The sequence below is a fragment of the Vitis riparia genome, chromosome 6 (genome assembly GCF_004353265.1).
Source record: "Vitis riparia cultivar Riparia Gloire de Montpellier isolate 1030 chromosome 6, EGFV_Vit.rip_1.0, whole genome shotgun sequence".
Classification (NCBI taxonomy): domain Eukaryota; kingdom Viridiplantae; phylum Streptophyta; class Magnoliopsida; order Vitales; family Vitaceae; genus Vitis; species Vitis riparia.
In genome coordinates this window covers 2,947,595-2,975,089 of record NC_048436.1, presented here as the reverse complement: position 1 = coordinate 2,975,089, position 27,495 = coordinate 2,947,595, and the positions used below count along the sequence as shown (strand labels likewise).

General features: G+C 35.1%; 1 protein-coding gene across 1 annotated transcript in view; it reads left to right on the top strand.

Moving 5' to 3' along the window:
* LOC117915933 (AP-2 complex subunit alpha-1-like) overlaps window positions 1-25,268 on the top strand; it is a 38,151-nt gene extending 12,883 nt beyond the window's left edge. Inside the window, exons 4-27 of the mRNA XM_034831693.1 lie at window positions 739-801; window positions 942-1,039; window positions 1,406-1,613; window positions 2,013-2,084; window positions 2,164-2,256; window positions 2,776-2,877; window positions 3,041-3,138; window positions 8,825-8,906; window positions 9,069-9,157; window positions 16,714-16,819; window positions 16,914-16,979; window positions 17,953-18,059; window positions 18,149-18,253; window positions 18,362-18,482; window positions 18,643-18,822; window positions 18,960-19,202; window positions 21,898-21,978; window positions 22,166-22,330; window positions 22,437-22,523; window positions 22,605-22,730; window positions 23,550-23,630; window positions 23,709-23,780; window positions 24,490-24,569; window positions 24,658-25,268. Coding sequence (XP_034687584.1) covers window positions 739-801; window positions 942-1,039; window positions 1,406-1,613; window positions 2,013-2,084; window positions 2,164-2,256; window positions 2,776-2,877; window positions 3,041-3,138; window positions 8,825-8,906; window positions 9,069-9,157; window positions 16,714-16,819; window positions 16,914-16,979; window positions 17,953-18,059; window positions 18,149-18,253; window positions 18,362-18,482; window positions 18,643-18,822; window positions 18,960-19,202; window positions 21,898-21,978; window positions 22,166-22,330; window positions 22,437-22,523; window positions 22,605-22,730; window positions 23,550-23,630; window positions 23,709-23,780; window positions 24,490-24,569; window positions 24,658-24,793 — 2,661 coding nt within the window. The 3' untranslated portion in view covers window positions 24,794-25,268. The remainder of the gene's footprint in view (window positions 1-738; window positions 802-941; window positions 1,040-1,405; window positions 1,614-2,012; window positions 2,085-2,163; window positions 2,257-2,775; window positions 2,878-3,040; window positions 3,139-8,824; window positions 8,907-9,068; window positions 9,158-16,713; window positions 16,820-16,913; window positions 16,980-17,952; window positions 18,060-18,148; window positions 18,254-18,361; window positions 18,483-18,642; window positions 18,823-18,959; window positions 19,203-21,897; window positions 21,979-22,165; window positions 22,331-22,436; window positions 22,524-22,604; window positions 22,731-23,549; window positions 23,631-23,708; window positions 23,781-24,489; window positions 24,570-24,657) is intronic.
* Window positions 25,269-27,495: the final 2,227 nt, after the last annotated feature.

Sequence of the window (27,495 nt, the reverse complement as noted above, 5' to 3'; positions counted from 1 at the left end):
TTTCTTTTTTGCCGTACCTTGTACTGCTTGTGTGTTGAGATGCATTGCTTTTTGTTAGACTATCAATACTTTCTTTTCTACTTGCCTGTCAAAAAAAAGAGACCTACCTCTTGGCAAAGTAGGGTCTGTATTTTAGAGGCTTCTATAAGTATTTTACCCTCCTTGGAAGGGGTTCGGTCGAGAGCTTGAGATGTTGTAGATTTTTCTTTTTTGGTTTGTTTTGCTTTTGCAATTTTCTGTGATGGTATCTTGTCCTTGTTTGTATTTTTTTCCTTTTTTGAGTCTTTTCCCCCCTTAGTGCATGCTGTTTCTTTGCATGAATTACATGTGCTTGCTAGTCTCTTTTGATTGTCCTTGTATGTATATGCAACATTCTTCTAAATATGATCATTGTAAAATATTTTATTTTAGCATTGTTATACTGATCCCCTTTTCAGAGAGTTCTTGGTACGTTTTTCATGTTAACATTCTGATATTTTGCGTTTCTAGCTTCTACTTTTCTGTCTTTCTTTTCATATCATGTATTCAAATTTTGCTTTGCATCTGAGGCCTGCCTCAGGTGGTATGGAGTTGGGGTGGGGATGAGGGAGGAAAAAAACTGATAATTTGTCTACATCTACCATATAGCCTGGTTCCTTGTCAAACAAAAACAACAACAATAGTATTAGTAATAAAATGTATTAAATTTTTGCTTCCTTTGCAACCTCACATGCAACCAATTTATCTAAATCTTAACAGGTTGGGAATATTGGTGGGAGAGAGTTTGCTGAATCTTTAGCTCCTGATGTTCAAAAGTTACTTGTAAGGGTGAACATGACTTTGTTTCTTTAATTTTCAATTGGTATTTATGGAATATAAAAGATATAACTGCTTTTATTTTTTCCCTTTTGGGCATGGGGTTGGCGATGGATGGGTTGTGGTTTCATTGGTTGTTGGTTCAGATTTCCAGTAGCTGCCGACCACTTGTGAGGAAGAAAGCTGCGTTGTGTCTTCTGCGCTTGTACAGGAAAAATCCTGATGTTGTCAATGTAGATGGCTGGTATGCTTAAATTTAGTTGGTCGATAGGTAGTAAAACTGAAAAATGCTTTCTGAAAATCAACATTCTCATTTTCCAAAAATGAGGATGATGAAAATGTTTTAACTATTTGTTGGGTCATTTTTCGGTTGTTAATGCACCCACATCGTTTGAACATGGAAATGATAATTTGACCTTTCCAGGAAAATTTTCCAAAAATGTTCTTTGAAATCCAATCACATTTTTTCCATGTAATGTTCGTTCTTCCATTTCCTGAGACCAAAAGCAGCTTCTTGTTTCATTATGAAATGGGCATTCTTTGAAACATGTGGGTTGCCTAAGATGTGTCCTATTTATGCTTAGGTGATTCTCTTTTGCAAACCTTTCAGGTCAGATCGGATGGCGCAGCTTTTAGATGAACGTGATCTGGGTGTCTTGACATCTTCGATGAGCCTTCTTGTTGCTTTAGTATCAAACAACCATGATGCATATTGGAGTTGTCTCCCAAAGTGTGTTAAGATTCTGGAGAGGCTTGCTAGGAATCAGGATGTTCCACAAGAATACACTTACTATGGTATCCCAACTCCCTGGCTTCAGGTTTGTGTGCCCATTTTCTTTACTTAATCCCTAAAGTAATATGGGCTGAAAAAAAAAATAACAACATGAAAAAATAAAAAACCTTTGTTCAGCCAGGCAGGTCAGACTGGTTTGAAGTGGATCTCTGGTACTAATCCTAATGTTCAGCAATTTAGGTTAGGTTGGCCAGTTGGACTGGCAACCCCATGTGGGTGTGATCCACAAACTGGATGAAAATTTAAAGATAAATGATAACATGTTCACCAAATTTTGAATGATTTCAGTTATATTTTTAATGTGTAAGAAGTTGGGTCTTGAATACTGTTCTTTTTCAATTGAATTAAAGGAAACTGGATTGAGATTAAGGATTTCTCACTGACTCTGACCCAACTTTAACACTTTTGAGCCCTATCCATTCAGGTAAAGACCATGAGAGCTCTGCAGTACTTCCCGACTATCGAAGATCCAAACACTAGAAGATCACTGTTTGAGGTACTCCATTTCTCAGCGAATATATTTCAATTCTCATCAGATTTTGTAATTCTAATGAAATCTGCTGGGTGGTTTTCAGGTTCTACAACGGATATTAATGGGAACTGATGTTGTGAAAAACGTGAACAAGAACAATGCCTCACATGCTGTTCTGTTTGAAGCCCTTGCTCTTGTAAGTTTCCAGCCAAGTAAGCTGATTTATGCATACAACTTGCAGTTGATCTATATGGACGGTAAATTTGTTCCATCTCTGGATTAACTTAGCGCCTGGTTTTCATGAGATATGATGCAAGTTTGCATGCCTTTTGAGAGTTCCTCATGCCTTCTTGTCAATTGCAATGGAATTGTTTATGTTGTTGTGCTAATCTGCCAAATTCTCCCCATTTGAATGCCCTGATTGTGCAATTTTGTTCAATTTTTAAGGTAGAGTAGTTTATTTATTATGACTCCAACATCCATAGGAACTCAGCTTCTGTGATTCAATGTGGGAATCCATTCCCATAACTAGATTATCGATACTCTCTTCCTCTCTTTCACATACACTCGTGCACAAGCATAGACACAGTTGTAAGTCCAGGGTTGTTCTCATAAGTTGGGTTTTCCTCTTATTTCAATGTGGGTTTAAGATACTGGTTTTTATGAGAATTAAGGAGCTTTTATGTGGTTGTGTCCTTCAATTACCCTGGCACAGGTCATGCATCTGGATGCTGAAAAAGAAATGATGTCTCAATGTGTTGCCTTGCTTGGGAAATTTATTGCTGTGCGAGAGCCAAATATACGATATCTTGGTTTGGTAAGTTACAGGATGGTTCTATCTGTGCTTCCGTTATGTCTTCACCTATATCCAATGATTAAAGCATATCAAACTGGCATGCACCATGTTAGAATTTAAATGGATTGATGTCATTGCTTGCTGTCTAACTGCATGATTTGACATTTAGATTACTCTGCTGCAGGAAAATATGACTCGGATGCTGATGGTGTCCGATGTGCAGGATATTATTAAAAGACATCAGGCTCAAATCATAACCTCACTGAAGGATCCTGACATCAGGTTAAACCTGAGTGCTCTGTATTGTTTTGTTTATTTGTTGACAATTTCAAAGCTGTAGATGCCCTTGCTTATAATAATATTTCGGTACTGAGATTTGGTGGCATAGATTTTTCCTGTGTTATACACTTCATTAACTAGTGGAGCATATTAGATTTTGTTATCTGAATCCTCTTTGTGTGTGTGTGTGTATTTATATATATATATATATATATATATATATATATATATATTTGAGTTAGGAAATGCTTTATTTCACATTTTGTTGGAGAGTCCAACAAAAACTATTGGCTAGATTCCAATAGTGAATGTGATACAAAAAGGGATTTTTTTTCTCCTTTCTGATGGGAAAGCAAAAACTTTTAAACAAATAGGAACTTGAAGACACTTCATTTGGGTTATATTGCTCGTTAAATCTGGAAAAAAAAACACTGAATTATTATTGTTTCAATGAAAGAAAAATTCTTGTGAACCTGGAAATTTTGCCATCAAATCATTGGTAAAGTGTGTGGTTCTGGTTCCATGTTTATTGGGGTTTTTTTTTCTCCTTTCAGATGGAGGAGCTATTTTGAAAGCAAAAACTTTTAAATAAATAGGAACTTGAAGACACTTCATTTGGGTTACATTTCTTGTTAAATCTGGGGAAAAATGACTGAAATATTATTGTTTCAATGAAAGAAAAATTCTTGCGAAAAAGAAACAAGAACCTGAAAATTTCGCCATCAATCATTGGTTGAGTGTGTGGTTCAGGTTCCATGTTTATTGTGGTGCAAGCCCCATTCACTGTCCAAATTAAATATTTGGTGTTTCTTGGGTGTTATGTTAGTTAAGGGTGGTTTGGCTAGTTGGCTAGAAACATCTGTTCTTAAAGGGAAGTGGGGAGTATGAAATACAGCTCTGTTGTGCTTATTTTGGTGTTTATGGAAAGCAATGAAGCAAAGAATACCTGATGATCAAGAGTGGTTGGAATTCAGTTGCAGAATATTCTTAATAACTCTGTTTGTGTGACTTGTGCAGAATGAGAAACTGTATTTTTAGATTTCATTGATGGATTGAGCTGTTAATGAAGCACGAGAAGATCCCCATACCCCCTTTTTCTTTAACATCTGTTGTTTATCCCTCATATACCTTCCTTGTTCCTAGGTTGTGCCCATTTTTATTTGGTTTCTTCTTTATTAATAATATGCATGATTAAAATATTTAAAATTTAACTCATTCATCCAACCAAGTTGCATGTCAGTTAGCCAAACAAGGAGCAACGCATTTTGCCTCCTTTGTTGGAGAGTTCCTTCCCCCTTGAGTGTCTAAATGTCCATCGTTTTTCTCTACTATGTATGTTGGTTTTTCTCTTTTTGAGGTTAGGTGAGTTTTTTATCCAGTTTCTTGGTTACTTTCTAACCACCTTTGTACATCTTTGAAGGATAGTGCATCCTTCTTGTATTAATCAATTGATTGATGAATGAAGATGATTGTTTCTGATAAAAAAATTTTAAATAAAATAATATTATATTATTGTTGTTAAATATATATGAAAACAATTTGTATAAATTAAATACTACATATATTAGGATTACTTTATGAGATATTTTGTACATACTTTTTAAGTTTTTTGTTTGGACTACAAATCTAATTCATTTAATCAAAATTTTTTGTTTTTCAAAATGATTGATATAAAAGTCAAGTTCGTTTGGAATTCTCAAGTCCTTTTCAAAGTCAAGTCCTTTGTTTGGTTAGTGGTACACAAGAAGGTAAATACTAATGACTTGCTACAATTGAGAAGACCCTACAAAGCACTTAGTCCCGACATTTGTAAGTTGTATATGAAGCATGGAGAAAGAGTAGATCATCTTTTTCTCCATTACTCTGTGATGACGGGGTTGTGGCATAGATTATTTCAGTTAGCAAAGACGGATTGAGTTCCCCCAAGGAGCATCTTTGACATGCTATCTACCAATTTTAATGGTTTTGGATCTTCTAAGAGAGGGATTGTTTTATGGCAAGCTGCATGCATCGCTTTAATTTAGGTGGTGTGGCGGGAAAGAAATGCAAGGATTTTTGAGGATAAAGCAAAGAATTCAGAGAACCTTTGGGATTCTATTCATTTCCTTGCTTCTCTTTAGGCTTTTTGTTCTAAGGTTTTTAAGAGGATTCCCCTTAATGTGTTACAACTTGATTGGTTAGCGGTGTGTAATCCCAATGGGTTGGTCTAACCTAGAGAGTTTGCTTGTTTTTACTTTGTTTTTTCTTGTATTTGATTCCTTGTAGTTTTGTTTTTCTTTGGTGGGAGGATTCTTCATCCTTCTCTTGTACATCCTTTTTTATCAATATATTCCTTTATCGTTTCCTATCAAAAAAAAAAATGATTGATATAAAAAATTAGGAAAAAAATAGATGAGAAAAATGAATTTATGAATTTATAGTATCCCGCATAAAGGGGATGTATAAAAAAAGGTTGGATAATATATCTTACCATTTATCTTTTCTCATGTTTGATTGAACATGAGATATGATAAAAGATGAGATAACTTATCCCATTCCGTCACCAATCATACATAAGATAAGATATATTATTCTATTTCTTATTTTATCTTATGTTATATCCATCCAACCAAACATGACGTAGAATTCTTTGGAGTATGAGCTTCAATTGTTAGTCTTTAGTGTGTGTGTTTTTCCTAATATAAATTACAAACACATCGATGCCTTTCTATTTAATTATATGATGAAGATGAAAGATAGGTCATCCTCATTTCCAAATTATAGGCCTAAATAGAAGTCATGTGAATATGAGTTCTATTACTTTTCTTCCCCACCCATCCCCTTATCACCTAAGCTAGGCCCGAGTTTTATGTGCTCATTCCTCTCTCTCTTTCTCTTATGCTCTCTCACTCTCTATCTCACTGCATTATACATGGTAGTTGGGTGCATCTATAAGATAAAGTTTACATATACAACCACCACCACCACAGATGGATGGAAAAAAAGTCTTTTTGTCTCCTAGATGGAAGAAAAACTTTAATACAACCTTTACTTGTCTCGCATTCCTAGTTACTTTCTCTCTTTGTACAAGATTCCATCAACAATGATGACAATGTTTGAGAAAATGTAAAGGGATTTTCTTTGGTCAGGAGTTGGGTAGGGAAAGAGAGATAATCTCATTAATTGGGACCAAGTATGCAAGATTGAAGTGAAAAAGTGTTTTGGGGTTCAGGAAGATATCATTGAGGAATAGAGCCCTCTTAAGGAAGTGATTTTGGAGATTTCCTTGGGAATGTGATGCTCTTTGGCATAAGGTAAAATTGAGCATCATTGGAATGCACTCTAATGGTTAGGATACCGACATTCTAGTCAAGTAGTCACATTGGTGCCCTTGGAAGGCCATTCTATAGGTTTCTAGGATTTCTCCATACATGCTCGATTTGTGGTGGGTCATATAGCAAGAATTTATTTTTAGGAAGACTTGTTGTGGGGGGGTCAACCTTTATGTTCTCAATTTCCAAATCATTTTAAAGTCATGTTAGCTAGAAGTTATCTTATTTATCCATCTTTGTTATCTCTTTCCCTTTTTCTTGGAACCTTAACTTTTATTGTAACCTCATTTATTTGGCAATAGAGGATTTTGAAAGACTCATGTCCTTTCTCTCTCTATCTTGTGTGCCCTTGTCAATGTTTGTCCCTAACATGAAAACTTGGTCTTGTCTTCTTTAGATTTATTTACAATAAAATCTTTCCTTTTAGCCCTATCCAATATATCGACTTTTATTTATTTCTCTCTAGAAAAATTCATATGGAAATCTATAGTCTCATCTAAGGTCAAGACTTTTGCTTGGCTAGTGGCCAATAAGAAGACCAATATCAATTACTTGCTATAGGTGAGAAACCTTACAAAACCTTTAGTTTAGACCATTGCACCATATATATGGGGAGTGGAATCAATTGATTACCTTTTTGTACACTGTCTGATGATTATGGGGCTATGGCACATGCTATTTAGACCATCAACTAAAATTTCGCTGATTTTCATTGAAAAATTGGGATATCTGGCCCCACGGATCCCAAAAACAAAGAGAAAAGTCGACTTGTTGAAAATTTATCTTATTTTTCTTCGATTTCATAATAATTTTTTACTTTTTCTCAATTTTATCATAATTTTCCAATGTTATTACGACCATGTTAGTGGTCAATGCTTCTTAAAAATTAAAGAGGAAGGTTGGGACTCATGTAAAAGTGCCACTTAACCATTAGAGCTAGTTTGCCCTTATGATATATATATATATATATATATATATATATATATATATATATGTATGTATATATATATATATATGTATGTATATATATCATCATTTTTTTATATCCTTAAATACATCCAAACTAAGTATTAAAATCTGTTTTCACATTTTGAAAATTAATATCGAATATAACAAATTTTATAATACATATATTGTTTGTTTTACATTTCTTGGAGTTTTTCTCAATATTTCTATGAGTTTTAATCAATTTTCATCCCATTGATATTTTTTATCCAAATTTCCATTTGGTATTTCCGTAAAATCCATTCACCAATATTTTCACAATGTTTAATATTTTAATCCTTGATTTAGTCTAGTTACGCTAGATTGGGTTCGTCCTAAGAGCATAAGTGACATGATGATTTTTTCCTTCAAGGGTTTGGGGAGTATAGTTAAAGGCAAAATTCTATGGAAAATTGTTTACCTCACTTTGATTTGGATGGTATAACGGAAAACAAATGCAAAGAGTCTGAGGATAAGTGTAGGACTACAAAGTTGATATTCCTTCTTTTAGGTCTTTACAACTATAGCTTTCAAGGGAACTCCTCTCAATGTTATTCAGCTCAATTGGAATTTAGTGTGTAAATCAAAAGGGTTAAAATAGCAAGGCTTCAGTCTCTTTTGGTAGGAGATGTATTGATCCTTATAGAGTGTAAAGTCGCTTTTCCTTTGTATGGTTTCACATGGCATTATCTTGATGTATATGCTTCATTAGTATATTAGAAAAAACTTATCCTTCTTTTCTTTTGATCAAAGTTTTTATATTTGGGAAGGATTCTTCATCCTTCACATATTCTTATAAATCCTATCAATGAATATTTTGTTTCTGCTCCTCAAACAACTAAAATTATAAAAACAACCTTCTTCTTGTTGGTACAGCGTTAAGTGAGCCTTCAAAGATCCATGGTTATGGTGGGCTACCTAATTTTACCATATGATTAAAGGGTGCTGACATTAGAATGCATGATATGTTGAACTTGTTTCATAGGCCATATCAATTGCATTTTCTTGCTGGGTAAGACACAGTTATTTGTGACCTTTGTGGGATTAGGTGTCTTCTCATCTCATCACACATGTAGAAAAAATCTCATTTTTAGGTCTCTGTCTTTCTGAATAAAATTTCCTTTATTAAATGATGTGATTCACAGCTTTGATTTTGTCCTTATATTGCTTGCATAGTTGTCTAAATGTTGAACCCTGTAAAGGTTTTTGCTTTCTCATATATCTATTCTTGTTCTTAAAACAAATTTCCTTCATTAAGTATTACAGTTGTGATCTTGTTCATGTGTAGATTTTGGGTTTCATGTTTGTTTAATTATCTGCAACTGGCAAGATGTTTTACTCTAAGCAAGGGACTTACATTAGCTTGCTTACTGACAATGATTTTAACCTTGCAGTATAAGGAGACGAGCACTTGATCTGCTTTATGGTATGTGTGATATTTCAAATGCAAAGGACATTGTTGAAGAATTACTGCAGGTACACAAATATTGGAAGAAAATAGTAACTTGGTTTAAAATTCTTGATCAAATCTTCTATATTCAATTTTTTAATGTTGCACCAAGAAAGTGCAGAAGAAATTTTTCATCTGGTGCAAAACAAAACAAGGGATCATACCACTAACATATGTCTGTTTTTCAGTATCTCAGCAGTGCTGACTTTGCTATGCGCGAGGAATTGTCACTAAAAGCAGCAATCCTAGCTGAGAAATTTGCCCCTGACCTATCATGGTAAGGATGGTCTGTCTGTGCAAGAAATGGTATATATTCTGTTATACAGTTGAGTTGTAGGACATGATATTATCAATTTCGTCACATCCAGATCGTATACATATGGCCTAAAGAGGAAATATGGAGTAGGCAGGTCTACTTTCTGCAATACAAGGCACAAATTTAAATTAACTATATGTCAGCCAATGATTCTGGTGTGGAAATCCAAATTTGTTACCCTTTATGGTTGTGAGAGGATGCAAGAAGAATGATAGATATGCCTTATGGGGTGGGGTTATGGAAGGAGATTATGAAGGAGGCGGATTGGTGTTGGGAGAGCATGGCTTTTAAGGTGGGGAAAGGGAATAGAGTTTTGTTTTGGACAGATAAGTGGTGTGGCAATGAGGCATTCTCTCAAACCTATCCTCAGTTATTTACCTTGGCGGGTCAGAAGAATGCCAAAGTTTGTGAAGTGTGGGATTCTAGTATGGGTCAAGGAGGGTGGAATCTCAGATTGGCTAGAGATCTCAATGATTGGGAGATGGAGCAGATAGGTGGCTTGTTGTATCTTCTGAAGGACTTCAGGATAGCGCCTGAAGAGGACTCTGTGAGTTGGAAGAGAGAAGGCAACGGTGTGTTTGGGGCCAAAGGGGCCTACAAAAGTTTGAGTGGCCCCTCAGCCGGTGCTTTTCCAAATAGACGCATTTGGTTGGATAAAGTTCCAACAAAGGTGTCTTTCTTTGCTTGGGAGGCATCATGGGGGAAGATCCTCACCTTGGACAAGCTTCAAAGAAGGGGATGGCAGTTCCCTAATCGGTGCTACTTATGCGAATGCGAAGAGGAAAATGCAAACCATATTCTCTTACATTGTATAGTGGTTAAAGCTATTTGGGAGATATCCCTTGCCATTTTTGGAGTTCAATGGGTATTCCCAGAGTCAGTTATAGAGGTGTTACGTAGTTGGAGGGGTTCCTTTGTGGGGAAAAAAAGAAAAAAGATATGGAATTCCATTCCGTTGTGTATATTTTGGACGGTTTGGAAAGAGAGGAATAGGATAGTTTTCAGGGGAGGGTCCTTAGATATTCAGAAATTTAAGAATTCTTTTGTATGTAATTTGTGGAGTTGGGCTAGGGTGTACATTGGTGAGGAAACTCGCACTCTGTTAGGTTTTTTGGAGTGGCTTGGGACCACTTGAGGGTGGGTGAGGTTTTTCCACCTTTTTTCTTGTTTTTCCAGCTTTGTTTGGGGCTGGTAAGTATACTCCCTGTATACATGTGGCTTTTTAGCCTTTTCTAATATATATGATTGCTCATTTATCAAAAAAAAAATGATAGATATATTTTTGTTAGCCTATCTCAGGTGTAGCTATTGTTTACAAGTTTTAACCTTCAATTTTAGATGGAACTTAAAATGCCCTTGCATTTATATAAGAATTACTATCATTTTTTGTTTTTGAAAACAGAAAACAAGAGTGGTAGCCAAATGATACCCAACCTTACCATTTCCTTCCAAATTCTACTGATCTACCTTCCAATGATCTGGTTATTTATGGGAATAGCTTCACCATTAGTGCAAAAGGAATTCTGTTGCTGCTCATACACAAAATTCCTCGTTGCTTCTTGCAACAATGATTTCGAGTTGCTTCTTGGATATGCTTCTTTAATGTGTAGAATTGAAATGGCAAATTTCATTTGCTTCTGTTATCCTATATACACTAGATGGGTTTATTTATGTCTAATCAATTCACTTGATTTGTATGTATCAATGATTTGATACCTGGTCCCTTTTCATTCCAGATAAGGGACCATTTAATAATCCGGCTGTTCATCTGCTTAGGTTGTTGGATTCAGATGTGATGCCATGCTGGGTTTGTTTCAAATCCCTATTTGATTAATTTCTAATCAAAGCTATTTTATTTATTTTTATTTTTTTCAAGTCAAGAAGGCACTCATGCATCAAATCCAATATAGATGGGGACATGCTTACTAGATGAAGTCACTTATAAAGGGTTCATCAAAAGTTGGAGAGTCCATACACCAGAGCTCCTTGGATTGTCAGCATTTTCCATTTGAATGTTTGACCTGATTCACCGTTCAGAATGACTAGCAGTGTTGTTCTTTTGATCTTTCATCTTATATTCTACACTAGGTTGATCGAAAGGTTGGATTGAAACATGGTGGCTTTGGTTAAGGCTGTTATGATTTCTAAGGTAGAGAAAGATGTAACAATCTTTGAAGAGGTGTTATGGTTATGAAAAGTGGTTTTTCACATTTGGGCATATTCATGCTTAGATCTCCTCCAGAACAAGGGTGTTTATTAAGGTTAAAACACAAAAACCTGTCCATATAATCTGTGGGCAACCTTTTTTTTTTATAAGAAACCACGCAAGAATATATTGATAGAAAAAGAAGTACACAAGGAGGATGAGGAATCCTCCCTCCAAAAAAAAACTAAACAACATGAAAAAATAACAATACACTAGGCCGTCCCATTTGAACTATTGGAACTACACACTGACTTTAAGTCAGGTTTCTGGACTTTAGATTAATGTGAGTAGAAGTTATCCCTCAGGCATTGACATGGATCGGGATCATTTTGATAGCCTTGCAGTCCCATTAGACTGCAAGATAAACTGGGTGGGCCTCTCATATTTATCATCCAATGTTGGCATCCAATGCTCATATAGGTTTACTATAGGTTGGGATGCCAATATTATTGTTCAATGATCATATTGTTGCCCTTAAAACCTATCATCCAATGCTCTTGTAAATTTTCTTAGTCTACTCACTTCTTATTAGGGGACAATTCTAAAATCCATTTTTGTAAAGACCTTTGATAGGTTAACTAACTTTTTTAGACCCTTTGTCCTAACTTATATTAAATCTTAAGGTGTAAAGATTCTCTTATTTATTTTGTTGTAGACTTTTCTCTCTCTCCTTGTTGAAATCTTAACTTTTACTTGACTAAGGCATTGATGATCTCACCACGATTATGCCTTTCTTGCTTCATGTCTATCTATTATCTTCTTTCCTTATGGTGTGAGGATTTACCTTTGGAAGAAGCCCTCCTGAACTTCTTGTCTTTTGCTTCTAACAGAGACAAAATGGGTATTGGAGGCTTGGGAGTAGGATGGGGAAGGGGGTGGGTGGAGCTCTCGCTTTTCAAGGCAGTTTAATGATTGGGAGCTTGAGGAGTGGAGTTTCTCTTACTATAATTGCAACCCTTCTTAATTAAGAAGGAATAGGAGGACAAAATGAGATGGAATGAGTCTAATAACAACATTATTTTTTTCCAATCAAATCCCTATTTTAATCCTTGACAAGAGAAAATAAAGAGCCTTTCTCGGCAAGTGTAGTGTGGAACACTTGAGTGCCATCGAAGGTTGGTTTTTTTGCCTAGGAAGCAACATGGGATGAAATGCTAACGCTTAACCAACTCAAAAGGAGGGGGGTGGACTTTGCTGAATATGTGTTATTTTGCAAAGGTGAAAAGGAAAGGATGGATCACTTTCTTCTCCATTGTTCCAAAGCTTGTATGTTTTGGCAGCTAATTCTCTCTTTTTGAAGTGGTTTGGATGATGCATTATTCGGTTAGAAAGAACATTTTGGGTTGGCATGACTCTTTCGTGGGGAAGAAATGGAAAAAGGCCTAGAGGGTTGCATCCTTGTGCTTGTTTTGGACTCTCTAAAAAGAAAGGAACAAAAGAACTTTTAATGATGTTGAGTAGTTGGTCCAAGTAATCAAATTCAACTTTATGTGTTCTTTTGTGAACTGGCCTAGGGTGCACATAGAAGACCACTTCATTAATTTGATAGATTTTGCAGATTGGTTGAGCGTCAAGTAAGTAGTAGGTTTTTATGTTTATCTCCTCACCTAGTTTAGGCATCCTTTCTATGCATTTTGTGTATGTTGGCACGTCTCCCTTTTAGGCACTTTTGATATATTTGCTCATCTACCTACAATAAAAAAATCTTCTTTCCTTGATGTGGGAGTTCAGTTATCAACTTCTCTAAGCTATTTCTTTGTGATCCTATTATGACCCTACCTTCATTTTATTGCCCTTTTTTCTTTTATCACACTACCTTCTTCTTCTTCTTCTTTTTATTTATTTTTTATCTTTTACTTTAAATACATAAGCCTATTTTATTTGGAGATATAGACACTATGGTCAAGGCTTTTACATGGTTGGTGACAATTTTATTGCCCTTTTTTCTTTATCACACTATCTTTTATTTATTATATTTTATTTTAAATGTAAAGTCCACTATGGTCAATGCTTTTTCATGGTTGGTGGCAAACATAGTGGTTTATACTAATGACATGTTACAATTGGGGAATCTTTGCAAAACCTTGGGACCAGTGTAGTGCTTCACAAGTATTGATTGTGGAGAAGTGATTGATCATTTATTTCTCCATTGCTCAATAGATTTTATCTTTTGGCATAAATTATTTTAGTTGGCTAGGGTGTTTGAGTCCTTCCTAAGGGTATAGTGAACTTGTTGATTGTCATCCTTTTGAGGTTTGAACTTGATGCTAGAAGTTGGGTTCTCTATTTAGTAGTTGCTCCTGAATGTTCTTTAGATGATATGGTTAGAAAGAAATACTAAGATTTTCGAGGGCTGATGTAAAGTTGCTAAGTAACTATGGAACTTGGTTTTCTCTACAATCTTTTGAACCTCAATGTTAATGTTTAATGACTTTTTATGAGAGTGATCTATTTGATTGGAAATCCATTTGTTCCTCTAGTATGATGGATCCAAAGTTTTTGTGGATTCCCTTTTTGTTGCCAAAGTTAACCCTAAAATTGTAAGGTTTCAAAATGAAGGGGCCATGGAGAAACTCTTTTTGATTCCTTTGTCTTGAATTTCATGAAGAATTCCATTCTTTCTTTCTTTCATCGTGAACAAAAAGGTGGGGTTTAGTCATACACTCTCTTTGTTCTATGAATCCTTGCTAATTTTGAGCTTGAAAGGAACCTAACTTTTGACAGTCTAGGCTTTTTATATGATGTTTTATCTTGAAAGGAAAATAAGCTTTGATCCTCTGGGCTCTAGGATTCTTATGGTTAGTGAGAAGGAAAAAGGATTTGTTCTTTGTTGTATCTAGTACTTTGTGGATAAACCCAAGCATCTTGAGATTGGAGGTGTTTATTATGGTTAGGGCCTTCTTCCAAAATGTTGGAGAAGGATTGCCATTGAGGTTGGGCTTCTTCATTGGAAAGTTTAGTCTTGCAAGCACAATAGGCTATGACAATATCCTGGTTAAAGGGCACTTGGTAGTGTTCATAGGTTATTACCCTTAAGAAAAGAGAAGTCCTTTGAGGCTAGACCCTTAGGTTTGCAAAACCATAGACTTGGCTAAAGTTTGGAGGTGCTCTTTCTCCTAGATATCTTGGTTAGCCAATCGTGATACGAAGATATGGACTAAATGAGTCCTTATTGGAAGTAGGTTATTATTGGGAAGTAGGGGAGTAGAAGAAGGGAATGATCTTCTTGTGAAGTAAGGATGAATGGGTTTGGGGTGGGGTTGTGGAAAGTAATCATGAGAAGGTGGGATATCTTCAAAAGTAGGATTTGTTTTGTTGTGTGAGATGGAAGACAGTGAGGCTTTGAAAGGATAGGTGGTGTGGTGAATCACCTCTAAGCATTTCCTTCCCTTCCTTGTCCATCATAGCTTTTTTAAAGATTGTCTAGGTGTAGGATGTTTGGAGGCTAGTTAGGCAAAGGAGGTTATTTAATCCCTAATTTCTAAGAGATCTTCATGACGTGGAGTTGGTAAGTGTTGAGGCGTTACTCTTAAGGTTGCAAGACAAAACAATGGTCGAGGATGAGGATGTGTGGTTTCCTTGGGATTGAAGGGTGATTTCAATGCTAAAGCCTTCTATTCCTCTATGGCATCATAGAGGAATGAGCCTGTTCTTTATGGGTGTAGTTCGAAATTCTTAGGTTCCGAAGGTGGGGCTCTTTGCGAAAGCAACTTTGGAAAGGATTTTGATTTTAGACGACCCAACTATTTTCCTAAATCAAGGACAAAATTTTTCTATATATATATATAAATAGTGTTGAATCATATATATATAAATTTTTCCTAACTCTCTCTCAGCATCTTTGGTGGTCTCACGGGTAGCAATTACTGATGAAGCACTCTTGGCGGAGGCTAATCGGCAATCTTTGTCTATGCCCTCTTTTTCAGGTCCTTCAACTCCCGAGTTGTGGGTGCAAGATGGGTCCTTGGAGCTTCAAGGGAAGATAGCGAAGGGAACATTAGTTTCGAAGGTCAGAACTAAGGAGGTGGATCCTCTTAGGGATGCGGATTTAGGAGGTGTAGTGGAGGGGGAGGACTTTGCGAGTCTACCAAGAGGTTTTGTCGAGCTCTCCAATTGTTTGGCGATACTAGTTTTGGGCTTCGAAAAGGAAATCAACTCTCTTCTAAGAAAACTAGAAGCAAAGAAAGGTTGTGGGGTTAAGGCGTCAGGGGGAAGGCAACATTCCTTGTCCTCTTCATGTCTTGAGAAGGAAATCCGAAGGCTCAAGTGCTCAGTCAATTATAATAGTGTTCCATCCATAGTAAAAGGAAAGGGGAGGGGGGGTGCGGAGTTAGTGGCAGGGGTCTCTACTAGCCATTGGTGATTCTGCTAGGGGTTCTTTGTTCATTCTAGGTAGGGTTTTTTTGTTTTTCTCTTTTTTTGGTTTTTCGCTAGGGGGTTTTCAGCCCTTGTGGGAGTTGGGTGTTGGTGGGAAGGTGGGTTTTAATCTTTCTCTCTTCTTTTCTTGCTTACCTATGGGCCATATCTGTATGCTCCGTGTGTATTTTGTTGCGCCTTTTGCAAGCTCTTTTAATATATTCTGCTTATTTATCTATGAAGAAAAAAATTATAGTGTTTAGAGAAGCACGGATTCCTATGACCCCCCTATCCCCTTCTAGTGACCCAACTTTCCAAATTGGGATAACTAATTTTCCTATTCCTGGATAGGGTGAAAAATTACTATTCCACATCAAGGCCTCAAAGATAAAAACATTTCTCTTCTTTAAAATACATTAAAGAACTTGAAACAGTGGGACTAAGGATTGTTCAGTTTGTTCGACAATCATAAAATCAAATGCAGCAATGTCTTTGTTTTTCTCTGAACATTTGGTGTTTGTTTTCTAGAATTGGGTATAGCTATACAAGTTTTTCAACTTCGGTTTTGTCTCAACTTAGTCAACCAGAAAGTAGGCATATTCCTGAAAGCATTAAAGTGATGGTCTTGAGCCAAATAAGCAGACTTGGGTTAAGGCTGGCAAACTTGAGGGCAATGATGGATATTGTCTACTTAAAACAACAGAATCCCTGAAATATAAGGATGGTTGTTATTCCTTTTCATGTATTAGGCATGATGAATTATTCAAACTGTAAAGATTTTGTTTGTTGCACAATATGAAAGTTTTCAGCCTAATAATGCTTGCATAACTGTCAGAATTTTATTTATTGTATCTGGTGCTTTCATTGGAAGGTTGGAAGCAATTGTTGCCTGTTGAAGCAACAAGATCTTCTACTGTTTATATATGTTGTCATGTATTCTTCAATCGTCATGCAGGTATGTGGACGTGATCCTACAGTTGATTGACAAGGCAGGAGATTTTGTCAGTGATGACATATGGTTTCGTGTTGTGCAGTTTGTTACAAACAATGAAGACCTACAGGTGATCATCATCTTTCTTGCATGATTCATTGGATTGGTGTCTTCTATTGCAGAAGTCGTCCAATAATTAATTTCCTTGTACTTTACATCTTCAGCCCTATGCAGCAGCAAAGGCAAGAGAGTATCTTGACAAGCCTGCTATCCATGAGACAATGGTCAAGGTGTGTATCTTCTCCCTATTACTTGTTTTCTATTTTAGATTAATTGCATTTGGAAGAGTGTACAAGGACTATTAGGCGATGATAATTTCAAGCTGATAATTACATCTTGAAGCTAAGGTTTAGTATGGTCTAGATGGCACCTAAATTTTACTTAACTGGTTTTCGTTTTGCACTTAACTGGAAAGTGCACTTTCTTAATATGCGGTTGACATGGGAAACTCCTTAATACGATTTTCATAAGGGCCTGATGCTGATCACCTTTGCACAATGGCTGTAGGGGTGACAAGAAAAAAAAAAAAAAGAATTAAGAATGCTGCTGATTTTAAGGATCCACTCTGGAACACTTTATCACAGTCAGACATCTTGCAGAAAAAGAATTTCTTGCCAAATTTGTATTAAGAGTTGCATTTTTTGGTATGGGAAGTTCTTTGGTGTTTTATGGGTTCTTCCAAACTCTATGCTTGGATTGATAGAAATCTGGCATAGAAAATTCATTAGAAAACGTTGGAGAAAAGTTTGGAGAACTTCTCTGTTCAAGTGTAATGAAATGCACAGAGATGTTATCTCTGCAGAAATTAAAAGAGAGAACTTTGATCTATGTTTTTGTAGGCAGCAGAAAATTCGAGGGAACATATTTTATATATAAAGGTCCTAATTGACAGCTAGATTTCCCCTTGGTGGAGAGATGGCTCTTTATTTCTGTTATTTCTTTTCTTCCTCTCATGCCTTGTGTATATGCATTGTCTCCTTTATACCTGGGTTACATCCCCTCTAAAATATTTCTTATTAGAATATTTCATATCATATTACATAAATTTATATGGATCATCCTTCGTTGTGCATGTTTCTATACCAATTGATTGTCAAATTCAAAGTGGTACATATATACTTTTAAAGGCATTTTTTGCTTTTTTCTTAATTAGCAATATGTATCTACCGTAACTGTGCTTTGGAACTGGTATACATATGACAGGTCAGTGCTTATCTCCTTGGAGAATACAGCCACCTTTTGGCCAGACGACCAGGGTGTAGTCCGAAGGAAATTTTTGGCATCATTCATGAGAAGCTCCCTACTGTATCGTAAGAGCTCTTAGCCTTGCATCTGTTGTCTTTTCTTATACGTTCTGCCCTTCAATCCTAGGATCTTAAAACACATATTGTACTTTCAGGACTACTACAGTTCCTATTCTTCTTTCAACATATGCTAAGATTTTGATGCACACTCAACCCTCAGACCCAGAACTACAGAATCAGATTTGGGCAATATTCAGCAAGTGAGATAAAGATTAACCGATACTGATTTATATTTCTTTTTATTACACTTGAAGTTGATATCTCCTGAAACATTGTGGAATTCTTTAACACAATTTTGCATTCTTCAGATATGAGAGTTGCATTGATGTTGAGATACAGCAACGAGCTGTTGAATATTTTGCATTGAGTAGGAAAGGTGCGGCTTTAATGGATATATTGGCTGAAATGCCTAAATTCCCTGAGCGTCAGGTGTGTTTATGGGCTTCATATTTGCTCAGAATAGGTTATTCTATCATTATTTTGAATTCCAAATCTATTAGAGATTGTGCTTGGTTGCTCTCTGGAGGAAAATTTTATGTAGTATGTAAATTGTTGACACTAACTGTTATATCCTCTTTTCTAAATGTAGTCCTCATTGCTTAAAAAAGCCGAAGATGCTGAAGTTGACACTGCAGAGCAAAGTGCTATCAAGTTGCGGGCACAGCAGCAGACTTCAAATGCTTTGGTTGTAACTGACCAACGCCCTGCTAACGGAACTCCTTATGTTGGCCAGCTTGGTCTTGTGATGGTGCCTAGCTCTGCTAATGCGGTAAGATCTTATTTCCTCAAATTTTGCTACAAGCCCTACAATTGATGGCATATTCAAATCCTTGGCCTCTCTTCTCCATTTATATATGATAGGCTTGGTTTCAATTCAAAATTGAGACATGATCATTATTTTGATAGGATCATAACTTAGAAAACCAAGGGCCGGCTCAGGAAAATGGGACATTGAGCCAAGTAGATCCTCAATCTCCCAGTCCTTCAGCCGACCTTCTTGGTGATCTTTTGGGGCCACTTGCCATTGAAGGACCTCCAGGTGCTGCTGCGCCAACTGAACAAAATGCAATCCCTGCATCAGAAGGTGATCCAAATCCAGCAGATGCTTTGGCACTTGCACCTGTTGATGAGCAGACAAATTCCGTGCAGGTACTTCTTTCTGTAATTATAGTAAATGCTCAACTGGAAAAAATTTATTTTGCTTCTGAGCTCCAAAAAGAGAGTAGAACTTGAAGTTGTTTTATTGCATTTGACCAAAGGTTTGATAAAAAGATGAGCTCAGTGTTAAGATTGTTTGGTGTGAAAGGATTTTCAAACCAGACTGACTGTGAAAAACCGGTTAGGTATTTGTGACATATAGTTCTAACCATGACAAACGGTACAATTTGGAAGGCTTGTCTCAAATAATTGATGTACTGATCACTTGCTTATTTTTGTTGCTTACATTTAAATGTGTGTCTGTGTTTTGTTCTCAGTGTAGTCAGTGCATTAGCTAGCCAAATGCCGTGCCTTAGAAGTACAAAGCAATGCTTGCCTTCTTATATGTATGACTGATTATTAGGCAGCTGCCTGAGGTCAGCTAGACGATGCTTGAAGTTCTTAAGCATCAAATACCAAAGTGCTTGCCAAAACTATGTATTTTGGATTATCAATATTGTTTTGCCACTTTCTATGTAGAAAATGGTGTATCAGCTTGGATTGGAATGCTAAAATTAGTAATGAAAACATGATTTCAATCAATCAAATATTGTAGAAGAAATATGATAATTTCTAGAATATACAATTATTAAGTTTCTATGATTGGTAATCCAAGAGTTAGTTGATTTTATATTAAATAACACTAATAGATATTCAATAAATTTTTAGATTATGTTCTTAATTAAGGGTTCCAAATGTGAAGTTGGTTGTGTTATCTGCTTGTGAAAGATATCTTGTATTCTGAGGCATTGCGGCCTTTCCCCATAATCATAGGATAGAGGTGAGGTTTTTGGGTTTAGTGTGTGTTTTTCACTGTTACAATTGATATAAATATATTGCATTCTAGGTTTTTTACTTTTTATTATTTTTTTTACCATATTCAAGTTGGAGGTGAGATTTTTGGGTTTATTGAGCATATCTTTTACTGTTACTATGGATATAAATAATTTGCCTTCTAGTTTCTTTATTGTTTATTGTACCGTATTCAATCTGCCTGCAAATAGGATGTTAAGTGCTAGTGGTCAGAATTGAAGATACATCAATTTGTATGTGATACTATAATTTTGTTTCTAAGTTCAAGTTAAAATAGTACTATTTATTAATCATGTTTGCAGTAGCTAGCAACATCTGGACTCTAGATGCCTTAACTACTCTTAACTACTTTGTGCTTGCTGAAACAAAGTCAACGATTGTCTTTAACATTTAGATGATGAGAAATCAAATTTGCATTTTGTTGGCATTTACAAGAATGATAGAGATGCAAGTGTTACAAACAGGTTTGTCTTAACATTTAGACGATGAGAAATCAAATTTGCATTTTATTGGCATTTACAAGAATGATAGAGATGCAAGTATTTGTTAACTTCTTGGAACTATAATCTGATATCTGACTGTAGTTAATTATATCTTAATAAAAAATATCTTCAACTCCATAAATCCAGAATGTCCCACTTTTTCTTTTTTTTAATACTAACAAGCTAAAGATTGAATATACAGAATAGAATGTATAAATTTAAAACGATTTCCAAAATAATTACTTTTCATACTAAGTTAATATTATGTGTGATCAGTTATATTCACAATGAGCTGGCAACAATCTTTTATTAGATGCCGCAATATCTGATCTTCGCCCACAATTCTGAATTGTTTAATTTGGCTATAGTTTTTGCTTAACTTGAACCCAAATCCAATTTGATCTTTCCGTCTCTGTGTACAATGTATCTGATATGTTTAAATCAATTTGTTGGTGATTGTGTATAACTGTCTGTATTTAATTATATCTAAATAAAAAATATCTTCAACTCCATAAATCCGGAATGTCCCACTTTTTCTTTTTTTTAATATTAACAAGCTAAAGATTGAATATACAGAATAGAATGTACAAATTTAAAATGATTTCCAAAATAATTACTTTTCATACTATGTTGGTTAATATTATGTGTGATCAGCTATATTCACAATGAGCTGGCAACAATCTTTTATTAGATGCCGCAATATCTGATTTCCCCTACAATTCTGAGTTTTTTTAATTTGGTTAAAGTTTTTGCTTAACTTGAACCCAAATCCAATTTGATCTTTCCTTCTCTGTGTGTATAATATTTGATATGTTTAAATCAGTTTGTTGGTGGTTTGGTAGAGTCAAACTACATTCTAATAACAATTTTCACATGGTACTACTTATTTTATTACTCCTATATTTTATAAGACTTTATGATTATATGGGATTTTTAGAATAATATGATGATGTTATTATGAATACTATAATATGTAGATGTTACATATATTTTTAACTTTTCTTTTTCCCAGTAATTTATCTGTAGGCCTAGTCCATATTCCTGGTCTTCTTATTCAAACCTCTAAAAACTGTAAAATGGAATGTGAATACCTGATCTGTTTATCTTTCTTACAGGTCAGTGTTGGCAACTCAACAGGGAATTGTTAACATTTTCTAGTTATAGTTGTATTGCTTGGTCCATTGGTGTTGTATTGATATGTTGCATTATGGATTGTGAAATATACCACTTTCTAGGTGTGATATGTCCCATTTTATTAATATTAAAAACACAGTTTAGAGCTTTGCTGCTTTGCATTGGAAAATACTGGCCTCATTTATCTGTGCTGATGCTCTTGGTCACATATCCTGCAGCCAATAGGAAATATTGCAGAACGGTTCCATGCTTTATGCCTGAAGGATAGCGGTGTGCTATACGAGGATCCGAATATCCAGGTTTTAAATCTTTTTTTTAAGTCTTTCCTTTTGACTGTAATTTACTCTAACTTAATTGTCCTTTCTGGTGTTTTGCTATTATAGCCCACATTTATGTCAATACTAGTTAGCATAGTTAGATTTTTTATTTTTTTATTTTATGTAACTTCCATGAGTCCTATAGTGAATTTTGTCGATTACCTTCCAGATTGGCATTAAAGCAGAGTGGCGAGCACATCATGGGCGTCTTGTCCTTTTCTTGGGAAACAAGAATACTTCTTCACTTGCTTCAGTTCAAGCTCTGATATTGCCTCCCTCCCATTTAAAGATGGAACTCTCATTAGTACCCGAAACTATTCCTCCACGTGCGCAGGTGAAGCCTCCTTGTTATCCTCGTAACTGATTACTAATAAATCTTTAGCTTTCTTTAGTGATTATAACTTATTATTCTTTTTATGTCTGTTCTTTCGGTTATGTAGGTGCAATGCCCACTTGAAGTCATGAATCTTCGTCCAAGCAGGGATGTAGCTGTTCTTGATTTCTCGTACAAGTTTGGAACCTCTTCGGTAATACCTACAAATGAAATCACTGTCCTCTGCATTTCTGATTTCTCATGCTTCAGTATCTTATTTTTTAATGTTATATAGGTCAATGTGAAGCTTCGCCTTCCAGCTGTCTTGAATAAATTTCTTCATCCTATATCAGTGACTGCTGAAGAATTTTTTCCCCAATGGAGATCACTTTCTGGACCGCCTTTGAAGCTTCAAGAAGTGGTATGAATCTCTTCTCTGCCTCCTCCTTAACTTATGACGTTTTTTTTTTTCTTTTAATTAAATTCTGAATTTTGCTTGGTAGCATTCTTGGTATGGTTTGCTATGATTCATTTCTTGCTTTGGTTTAACTGAAGATAATTTTTTAAACTAATATTATATTCTCTCGAGGCCATTTGAATTTGAACTGAAAATATCTCTTGTTTTGTCTCTTCCTCTGCATGTTCTGATTTGAATGGGATTAGTATATAATTCTTATAGGACAGTGATAAGATGTTGGGAATAATCAAGCATAACTTGGCTATGGAGATGTTGCATCACCTACTTAATTTGGACCTGATTATCAGCTTCACTTTCCAGCTGTCTTGAATAAATTTCTTTGGGCCATATCAGTTTGTTGAAGAATTTTCCCCAAAGAAGATCATCCAATCATCTTACTGGCTTGTTAGCTGCAGTTGTTTTGGTGGAAAGAATACCCAAGGAAAATCTTCTCCTAGAGAGTAAATTTTAAGTTCAAGGAGTTTTTTTTTCCCTAAAACCTGAAATGGTATTATAAATTTTTCCCAAGCTTCTTAATATAATATCCGTTAAGATAAATAGGGATTTTAAAAAACGCCAAAAAAAAAATAAAAATAAAAATATTTTTCCATGAATTCTTCCAAACAAATGGACACTAGGGAAAAGGGATTCGTCTTGTAGCTGGTCTGTCGACCAATATTTAGCATTATGCAGGAATTAAATACTGTTGTAGCCTCTGGTTTTCATTTGCTATTATGTTTAAATGTCAAGATCTATATTAATATTTTTCTATAAACTGAGCAGGTTAGAGGTGTAAGACCAATGCTTCTTCTGGAAATGGCGAACTTGTTTAACAGTTTGCGGTTGATGGTTTGCCCTGGGCTTGTAAGTTCTTACTTTTTTTCACATGGACCTTTGTCATCAACATAAAAAAGTTGCTTAATGTCCAATTCTCCTTTTCAGGATCCTAATGCAAATAATCTGGTTGCTAGCACCACATTTTACTCGGAGAGTACACGGGCCATGTTATGTTTGGTAAGGGATATTTTTCCATCTTTAGCTTATTACCTAGCTTCTTATCCAGATGTTTGCATTTAACATTGAAAGTTTAGCTTTCGTTTGGTGGAGCTCATGTTAGGCTATTTAAGCTGAAACCACCAGTTCTTCTTTCCTTCAGCTGCATTAAAGCACCTGGTACTCAGAATGTTGTTCTTGGTTGAAGTCCCCATGTCCATTGAACTTAATTTATTTTTCTACTTTCAAGTTACTGAACTATTTTCATAGTTGCTCTGCCGTGGGGTTCTCGAGTTCTTGTTGGGGTTATGCTGCTTGACCTTCTCAGTGTTTTTATGCACCTTAACGAAATGCATACAAGATTATCTTCACGAAAGAAGGGATGCCTTGGTCATTTAAACTTGTCCAGATTAGAATTTTTAGGTCTTTGACAAAATTATTTAGTCTGAATTAACTGAAAAACAGAAACATCAGACATCCACAAAATGTGATACAAAAAGACAATTTTCAGACTAACAGGAGAGAATGACAAACCCCCATTTATAATATTATTTTTCCCAAATATTAACTCTTATTCATATTATTTTCTAAACCTAATACTTGTTGGACAAGGGACAAGAATTCCTCTTGCCTAGTAAACTTGAACCTCAAATGGATGAAACAAGATGCATCATACTGTAGACTTTGTGGAATAATGCCATCTAATTGCCTTTTTTATATGATGGTCCAGATGAGAATTGAAACAGATCCGGCAGACAGAACACAACTACGGATGACAGTTTCCTCAGGGGACCCTACACTAACATTCGAGTATGTATTGTCATCATTGAAACTTTGTACTTTTGTGTACTCTAGAAACTTGCAGTTTAGCAGAATGTTCTGAGATTCTCATAAACAGGTTGAAGGAGTTCATCAAAGAGCAATTAGTTAGCATTCCCACAGCTACCCGTCCACCAGCACCTGAAGTAGCCCAACCAACTAGTGCAGTCACCTCATTAACAGATCCTGGAGCTATGCTTGCGGGTTTGCTTTGATAAAGTGAAAGTGATTGATGTGTGAAGATTTGTTGATTATACACTTGTAAACCTGATTTATACGGCCGGCCCACCTATTTGTCCCCCAAATTAGGAGGTGGGCATGGAAAACTATGATGCAGGGGCTGGCGGAATTAAAAGGGTGAGGTCATTTGTGATCGGCACAGTGTGAGTTGGATTTCTGGGGGTTTAGGTCGGGGCTTATTCTTTCTGCACAATTACATTGTGCCTTGGTGAGGTTTTCTCTGTTTCAGGGTGAGGGTTTTATTTTTATATATTTTTTCTCTTTCCTTTTTCCCCCAGGGTTCACTGGATTGGTTTCTGTAATATGATAATTGGATAGGATCCGGCCTATTGTATGAAGTAGGACCAATTGTAATAGGTTGCATTTGTTTGTCAATGCATATTTATATTTCCAATAAGAACTTGCGGGAGGGTAACCGATAGATTTGGTACGCTCTGCGTTTTTGGCTTTTGTGTTTTTTGTTTTCCTACCGTGATTGTGCGGCAGAGGAAGATTAATGAAGTCCGAGAAAGCGGATATGTTCATGGCATACGCATATGTCCGAGGAGGCATTCCTATGATCCTATCCAACAAATTTCTGCAACGATACCCGGCCCTTCCCCATGTGGCGTCTGTGGGTCTCAATGTGAAGGGGGCCTGTGAGTCTCCATCACCAGAGATTTTGATGGTCTCATCCGGATGGTGCTAATCAAGGTACCTTGTTATAGGACTGTCAATTTTACCAATGATTTAAATTAAATTATTCTTAATTGTTAAATTAAGATTTGTTATTGTTAAAAACGTAAAGAAATAAAAATAAATAAAAAATAAAAGAGAGAGAGAGAGAGAGAACATAAAAGGAGGGAAAGAACGTGAAATTTGAAAAAAATGTGTTTGTTGGTACTTCATTTAACGAGAAAATAAATAAAATTTAAATGAGTGGATAAATAAATAATAAATAGTGATCATGTTCATGCATCGGTAATATATGTGTTTTTGATATATTTATAGCATCCCCTTTGGATCTTTAACGGTAATGTTTAGTACGTAGGATAAGACATGTTTTCCTAAAATATTATTTCCAATAGCCTATTTACTATGATTTCATTTTTAGGGGGATATGTAATAATATTTGTTTACATATAAAAATTTGTTATTAAAGAAAATAAGAAAATTTTCTATATTTAATATTATTTGTAAATCATTTTATAATTTATCATCTAGTAAGTAATTTTTTTATTAATAATATTTATGATTAAAAAATTTAAAATTTATACATAATTTTAACTCCTTTTATCATTATAATTTTTTAAATCATTTTTTTATTTTGCAGAATGAGTGATATAAAAAAAACTGTAAAAAAAATTCAAAAATGAATTAGACAAACAAATCTATGATGCATGAGATATTAATATCCAACATCTCAATTTCATAATTGGACATGAGATATCCCAAGCTATTATTCCAATTTGATGGATCTATACAAAATAAAAAATGGATTGAAATACATATTTATGATTGAAATTTTGAAATTTAAAATAAAAATGTTATATTATGTTATTAAATATAAAAATTAATTTGTATATATTAAATAATACATATATTACTATTGTTATATTATATATATTGAAAGTTCAAGTCCTATAATTCAGGATTGTTCTCCTATTAGGACTTGTAAATTAGTTATAACTCTTTTCTTTTAAAACTCCTCTTGTATAATTGTAAGTTAGTTAAGAATTTTCTCCTTATAGGACTTTTCATGTGCAGCTATAAATTAGTTACTATGAGAGAACTTTCCTCCTTTTAGGACTCCTTTTTTATAGTTGTAAAATAGTTAAGACTTTCCTCATTTTTTTAAGACTCTTCATGTACAAACCTAAATTAGTTATTAGGGGATTTGAATTACCTTGTATATCATGAATTATCCTTTCCTAGATCAGGAGAGGCTAAATATATATTCTGGAGTATCTCTTGATTTTTTTGTGAATAAGAATAATTCAAAATTTCACATGGTATCAAAGCCAATTGAACAAGGAAGAGATGGAATGATTGAGAAAACTTTTGGGTATCGAGTATGTGTTACTCATACTTTAATGGCCTTAGATTTGTCCTTCACACTAACTCTTAGGCCATTGACTCAAGAACCACATTCCACATGACCACTCTTCTCACTATTTTTCTTCATATAGTCCTTACCCCAGTGAGAAAGATTTCTATTATTGATGATTCCTTACCACAATTACTGGTCAAGGAAAAATTAATCTCAACTAGTACAAGATGTGTTACATGTACCTAAACTTTTAGTTAACCTTGTGTCAATCAAAAAATTAAACAAAGTTCCAAATTGTTGTGTAACCTTTTTCCAAAATAAGATCGAGTTATGGGGTTTTACTACCTTGAAAAAACCAATGGGTGTGTTAGCTGAAAAAATTAGTCTTCTCTATCCTTCTTGACTATCACTACACCTTCTAATACGAGGCAAATTTACCTTCATCACCTTTGTCCTGGGTGTCCCTCATTTAGAGTTCTTTAAACTATGTTTCCTCTGTTATTTAAATTAGTTGATGTAAATATTTTCCATTGTAACATTTGTGAATTCTCTAAGCATCAATGTGTTTTGTTTCCCTCAATTATACAAAAACACATTTTCCATTTACTTTGGTGCTTGGTATGAGTAACATAGATTTCTAGTTAAAAC